This window comes from Acinonyx jubatus, chromosome D3, assembly GCF_027475565.1.
Source record: "Acinonyx jubatus isolate Ajub_Pintada_27869175 chromosome D3, VMU_Ajub_asm_v1.0, whole genome shotgun sequence".
Classification (NCBI taxonomy): domain Eukaryota; kingdom Metazoa; phylum Chordata; class Mammalia; order Carnivora; family Felidae; genus Acinonyx; species Acinonyx jubatus.
In genome coordinates, this window is record NC_069392.1 from 34,006,756 (window position 1) to 34,013,736 (window position 6,981).

General features: G+C 47.3%; 1 protein-coding gene across 3 annotated transcripts in view; it reads right to left on the bottom strand.

The window, feature by feature from the left end:
* The window catches only part of TWSG1 (twisted gastrulation BMP signaling modulator 1), a 73,124-nt gene extending 66,973 nt beyond the window's left edge, over positions 1-6,151 (bottom strand). Inside the window, exons 1-2 of one of the 3 annotated variants that reach the window (XM_053205493.1) lie at positions 5,916-6,151; positions 3,414-3,567 (exon numbers count right to left, since the gene is read on the bottom strand). In XM_053205493.1, coding sequence (XP_053061468.1) covers positions 3,414-3,536 — 123 coding nt within the window. In that variant the 5' untranslated portion in view covers positions 3,537-3,567; positions 5,916-6,151. Of the gene's footprint in view, positions 1-3,413; positions 3,568-4,604; positions 5,221-5,279; positions 5,418-5,915 lie in introns of those variants that run through there. The other 2 variants (XM_027068489.2, XM_015061609.3) reach the window with 2 other exon arrangements.
* Between the last annotated feature and the right edge of the window lie 830 nt (positions 6,152-6,981).

Genomic DNA, 6,981 nt, shown 5'->3' on the forward strand with positions numbered 1-6,981 from the left:
GCTCACCCAGGGCTTGTGTTTCACCTGAAGTGGGGCTCGTGTTCACCGGAAGCAGGGCTCGAGCTCACCCAGTGTGGGAGTCAAACTCATGAACTGTGAGATCATGACCTGAGCCAAAGGCAGATGCTTAACACCTGAGCCACCCAAGCACCCAAAAGCTATCTTTTCAAAATATTCCTTTACCAAGCAATTCATTTTAATAAAATCCAATTTTAAATTATTTGAACTAGGGGCGTCTGGGTGGCTCAGTCGGTTAAGCGTCTGCCTTTGGCTCAGGTCACGAGCTCACAGTTCATGAGTTTGAGCCCTGTGTCAGGCTCTGTGCTGACAGCTCGGAGCCTGGAGCCTGCTTCAGATTCTGTGTCTCCCTCTCTCTCTGCCCCTTCCCCACTCACATTCTGTCTCTCTCTGTCTCTCAAAAATAAATAAATGTTTTTTTTAAGTTTTTTAGAAGTAAATCATTTGAACTAATGGAAATTACAGATTTGGAGAGTCAAAAATAACTAGGGATGTAAGTGAATTTCCACCTAAACATGAATATAAAAATCACTGTGAGACTTCCTTCCTTCCTTCCTTCCTTCCTTCCTTCCTTCCTTCCTTCCTTCCTTCCTTCCTTTCCTTCCTTCCTTTCCTTCCTTCCTTCCTTTCTCTCTGTCTCTTTCTTTCCTTATTTATTTTGAGAGAGAGAGAGACAGAGGGGCATAGATAGAGTGAGAGAGAGATTCCTAAGCAGTCTCCACACTGTCAGCACAAAGCCCAAATGGGGCTCGATTCCATGAACTGTGAGATCATGACCTGAGCTGAAACAAAGGGCTGGATGCTTAACCGACTAAGCCACCCAGACACCCCATGAGACTCTATTTCTAATAATGAATTATGAAGCTACATTGAAACAACCTGGGAAGTATCACAGCTTCCCCATCAGACCAGAGCAAAAGCTAGACTTCACGTACAGACTACAAAATTTTCTGCTAGCATGAGCCTAAGCAGACATACCATATCAAAACTTCCACGTATGAAATTAGATGATACTCAAAATAATTGTTAATCTTTAACTTTATTTATTTTTTTCAAAGTAATCTCTACACCCAATGTGGGCCTTGAATCACAACCCTGAGATCAAGAGTCACATGCTCTTCCAGGGCACCCAAGTGGCGCTCAGTTGGTTGAGTGTCTGACTCTTGATTTCGGCTCAGATCATGATCCCAGAATCATGGGATCGAGCCCTGCATTGGACTCCGTGCTGAGTATGGAGTCTGCTTAAGGTCCTCTATCTCTCTCAAAAAGAAAAAGGAAAAAAAGTCACATGCTCTTGCAACTCAGCCAGCCAGGCACCCCCTAAATTGTTAATAGCTACATGTTTTAAAGAGTTCTTATCTCTAAAATGTAGAGATTAGAATTATGATAAAATGGTATCAGGAATTTGCCTGAAGTTAAGATGTAGCTGGGGTGGGCAGTATAGAGGAACACAGATGAAACAAAGTAGCCCTGAGTTAATGACTGCTGTCACTGCTGGGCTTTATACTCCTCTCTTCTACTTACGCTTGAAAAAGTCCACAGCCAAAGAATTAAAAACCAACCAACGAATATTTACATGTTTTGGTTTGAAATGCAAAGCAAGGGTGGGGCGCCTGGGTGGCTCAGTCGGTTAAGCGGCCGACTTCAGCCAGGTCACAATCTCGCGGCCCGTGAGTTCGAGCCCCGCGTCAGGCTCTGGGCTGATGGCTCAGAGCCTGGAGCCTGTTTCCGATTCTGTGTCTCCCTCTCTCTGACCCTCCCCCGTTCATGCTCTGTCTCAAAAATAAATAAACGTTAAAAAAAAAATGCAAAGCAAGGGTAAAGAGAGTATGAGACAGTGGCAAACCACACTCAGATAAAGGCCAGGCTTCCTAGAAGTTCAACTATTAAAGAAAAGGACCAAAATGTCCAAAATAAATACAAAATGCCTCAAATCTATAAAAACCCTTATCACTTCTATTTTTTTTAACATTTATTTATTTTTGAGAGACAGAGTGAGACAGAGTATGAGTGGGGGAGGAGCAGAGAGAAGGGGGTACACAGAATCCAAAGCAGGCTCCAGGCTCTGAGCTGTCAGCACAGAGCCTGATGCGGGGCTCGAAATCACGGACCGCGAGATCATGACCTGAGCTGAAGTCAGACACTTAACCGACTGAGCCACCCAGGCGCCCCAAAACCCTTACTACTTCTAGAACACACACCCAAGTGCTCCATGTTGGGATCACAGCCAGGACGTAGCTGACTCATACATTACACAGAATTCTAACATGTGTGGTTACTGGATTTCTTAGCCAACAGCCAATAACTAAAAGGGAGGCTAATAAATACAGACACACAAAAGGCAGAAGACTGCTGATGGCCTAATGGGATGGGGAAAAAAAGGGAACAGCTATATAAGACGTGAAGTTCACCACTAATTAACCCAACTTTATGGGGTAGTAACTAGTACGTTTAGTTGGAAGGCCACAGGATTTGGAGTCAAAGACTGTTCCACAGCCACTTACTTGCTAGACGAACCTAACCAAATTATTTAACCTCATGTTTTTCTTTAGAAAAATGAAAGTGGTAGCTATACCACTAGGCTTATCCTGAGGACTGAAAGAGAGGTAACTGTTGAGTACCTTAGAAGCAGATTCTCCAATCTCAGCTGACCATTTGCCTACAACCTTGCGAGAGTCGCTGAGCCAGAACCAGCCAGCTAAGCGCTCCTAGACTGAAGCCTCGGATGCCGCATGAAATAATAAATGTTTGCTGCATTTGTTGCTACATTTGGAATAACTTGTTGCACAGAATAGACAACTATTATATGAAGGAACAAGGTATCTATTATTTGACTAGCTAAATTTTTTTTCTAAATATAGTCATTGAACTTCTTTGGTATACAAACTAGGTAACACAAGGGAACCCTTTTCTTTATCTGAATGGCATACTCATCACTTTGTAATGGCATATTTATGAAGCTGGGTATTATTTTCAAGACGAAACTTCTGGAATCTGACATGGCTCATATGCAAGAAAACTATGGGGGGTAAAAACCTAGACTCTGTGTCACGGTTCAGTACCTCAGGCCTTGACCTCATACTCAGGCCTTACTCTGTAATATACATATACTCTATATCTATATCTATGCACTGTATATCTACACTACATTTTATTTTTTTAATGTTTATTTATTTAGTTTGAGAGAGAAAGCACAAGCAGGGGAGGGGCAGAGAGAGAGGGAGAGAGAGAATCCCAAGTAGGTTCAACACTCAGCACTGAGCCGGACACAGGGCTAAATCCCACAACTGTGAGATCTTGACCTGAGCCCAAATCAAGACTCGGATGCTCAACCCCACTGAGCCACCCAGGTGCCCCCACGTTTTAATATTAATAAAAAGTATGCTTAGTCCTACCTGAATGAGGCATTTGCTCACATCGCTAGCACAGAGTGCTTTGTTACAACTCAGTGACTCAGGGACCCAAGTCAGGAACACCAGAATGGCCAGAGTAAGCATAACAACAGAATGTGACTTCATGGTTCTTCAAAGACAATCAACTCCCAGGAAGCTAAACCAACAAACAAAAAGAAACAAAACAAAACAAAACTTTAATTCAAAGGCAAGGACTAGGTTAAGAACAAATACAGAAATGGAAAGCAAAACAAATAAACCAAGACTCATTATTTGTATTAAACAACTTTTGAGTGATCATTTAAAGGACATTTTCAATGAGTGATTAAACAGTCAAAACCAACTACGTTATATAGTAATGTGTTGTCAGCAAACTGCAAATACATATATGTGTGTGTGTGTGTGTGTGTGTGTAATACCACCGGATTACTGAGGCAAATAACTAGTTTTAATACTGCACCACTTTAGCTTTAGGCCCATTATTCAACTTTGAACCTATATAAAGACCATTAATATAGTACCATAATATAAAACGTTTAACAAATTTTAAAACTGCAAATTATTCTAATGATTATTTATGACTATCTCATTTTATGTCTTCACATAATTAGCCAGAAGCTATGAGCTTGAAGCAGCTCAGAGAAAGAAGTTGAGTTGACAATCATTTCTTAAATAACTTAGCAAATAACCAAGGGGGTAGTAAATTATCAACTGCATTAAGAACTCCGAGTAATTTCTTAAAATGTGAAGATGTTCTTTTAAGCCTATACCATAGGTACCATAGATTCTGCAACGTTATTAAGAAGACAGTGCATTTTAAAAAGGAAAAGGAAAACAAGACCAGCACAAATCCTGATAGTGGTTAAACAGTGATTAAACTAACATGGTTAGTAAGCTTTTTAAAAAGATAGAACTTCTTCGAGCTCAAACATCCCCCCCAGAATCAATTAAAGTAAATGATTATTGATGTCAGATAGATAAAAGGTGAGTTTATGGAGCCTTTATGATTACTGTAAACTTTTACTCCAAGCATTACAAAATACAGTGAAACAAAAGCTCTAAGAAGGTGAAAAGAATAAAGGGCTTTGCACCAGGTATGACTCAATTTTGAAAGAGAAAGCCCTGGCGAGGCCCACAAAGTATTCCGAAAGACCGTTAGTAACCCAACTTTCTAATATATTTAACAGCACATACCAAGTCGGATGATTTCTGGTGCCACCAGTACATATTCGTGGAGGCCAAAGAAGGTATTTTGAAAAGTGATTTTTTTTCCAGAACTAGTTTTCACCCTACACTCACTAAAACTGGGACTTTCCCCCGCATCTCTTATGGTTGTCTCCATCCTACTCCCCAAAGCTTACTGGAAAAAGCATTCAAGTCAACAAGGGCAAGTACAAAGCAGGTAACAATTGTTTAAAGGGCCTCTCCTTTTTTCCTGAGGAGTCAGGAACGGTGCCGCATCGAAACTGTTTTCGTACGTGGGGACCAGTTTCTCAGGCTCTGGCGACCCGTGCGTGGTCCCCAAGGGGGATGGCACTGACAGCAGCCTTTGTGCCTCTGGACGGAGCCCCAGCTGCCGGTTGGCGAGGCAGAGGCCACGGCGGCTCTTCACCCCCGCTCACCGACGCGCCGCTGAAAGCGAGGCAGGGGAGGGGGCCGCAGGGGTGCCGCCGGCCTGCGCGCCCGCGCCCAGCACCCACCGGGCGGCGCCCCCACTTCGTCCAGCGCGTAGGCGGGGCCCAGGCCGCGCGGGAGCTGCTCCGCTCCTCCCGGCCCCGAGAGCCCGCCGCGGCCTCGGCCTCCAGAGGCCGGAGCTCGGGGCCCGGACCCTCCCCGGCCGCAGACGCTGCCCCGCCTGCTCCCGCTCACCGTGCGCCGTGGCGCCGCCAGGCCGCCTGGCCCTCGTTTCCCCGCAAGTCACCCGAGCCCTGGGCGCGCCGCCGGGCTGTGCGAGGGAGGCAGGCCGCGCCTCCGCGCCGTCCCTCAGCGCTGCGCCCGCGAGCCTCGGGCACCTTAAAGAGACAGGCCCGCCACCGCCCTCCCCCCAGCTCCCCCGGTCCCTCCGCCCGCCCTCGGCTCCCCGCCGCCGCCAGCTCCCGACAGGAGGCGTCTCTCACTCCCGGGGCGCTCCTGTCAGCGCACGCCCCGGCCCCGCCCCCGCCAGGCCCGGCGCCCAGTCTCCAGTCCGGCCCCGGCCCGGCCCGCGCGAAGGCCCCGCCCCCAGGCCCCGCCCTCCCGCCAGGCCCACGGCCGCGGTCCCGCCCCCAGCCGCGGCCCCGCCCCGCTCACGCACGAAGGCCCCGTCCCGCCCTCGGGTCACGCCCAACAGCGGCCACACTCCGGCCCCCAGGGACAGCCACCCGGGCGCCCACGCGCGCTTTCCCTCCGCCCTCTTCCCCGCCCCCATCTCAGGCTTCTTTGTCCGCCTACCTGGGGCAGACCCTCTGTGAGGCCCAGTCCCTGGACTTAGCAAGTGCATGTCGCGCAGCCACCCATTTGACGTACCCGAGCTCGGTGACTCTCTACGGCAACCACTTGAGGCAGCGGTGATGGTCCAGTTATGGGGATGCAAGACAGAGGCACCTAGTGGTGGAGTAGCCCAGCCCGCTACCTTGCAGAGCTGACGCTTGAACTCTTGTTATCTCATGTTGGAGGCCGGATTTATTAAAAAGGCAGGTTTCTGGGCTCTGGCTCAGAGCTACTGAATAAGGATCTGCTAGGGCAGAGCCTTCGTTCAGCAGTTCACTAAAATTTGCTGCGTCCTTAGCCAGTGCCTGGCACTGTGCTTAGCACTGGAACTAGAAAAGAGGAGGCGACGTGGGTGCTGGCCGAGAAGGAGGCCTCTGGCCTTCGGAGAGGATGGACAGACAGCTAGACAAATGGCTGCAGCGAATCACCCCAAGTAGGAGAAGGCTCCCGGAGCATGGATGACGCAGCACTCATTTCAGGCTGTATTTTAGAAAAAAGAATTCCTTCCATCAACAGTTGCCATGTACATAAAAGCATTTGAGAATTGCGCTCAGATCTTTACAACAACCCTGGGAATTTGCTTTTTAAAAAGATTCCAGAGTGATTAAGTTGGAGCCCATTGGGCTCGATGATCCGCAAGGTACTTTCCCTTTGCAAATGGTGACATAATAGTGATAGAGTTTTAAGCTAGTAGGAGTCTTAAATGCCTTACATTCCCCTTTGTTGCTTGGAAGAAAACAGAAAGAATGGATGGAAAGAGTTGATTGGCCAAGGGGGTGGATTACCTTAATGATGTTAGTCCATTTTTGTACAGTAAGTAAATAAACGTGCATTTTAAAAATCATCCCTGAAAGTTATATTTTTAAAATTTTTAAATGTTTTTATTCATTTTTGAAAGAGAGGGCATGAGTGGGAGAGGGGCAGAGAGAGGGGGACAGATGATCTGAAGCAGACTCTGTGCTGACAAAGGCAAGCCTGATGGGGGGCTCAAACTTACAAGCCGGGAGATCATGACCTGAGCCCAAGTCGGATGCTCAACTGACTGAGCCACCCAGGTGCCCCATCCCTGAAAATTATCTTAAAGAAATAATTGAGAGTATAC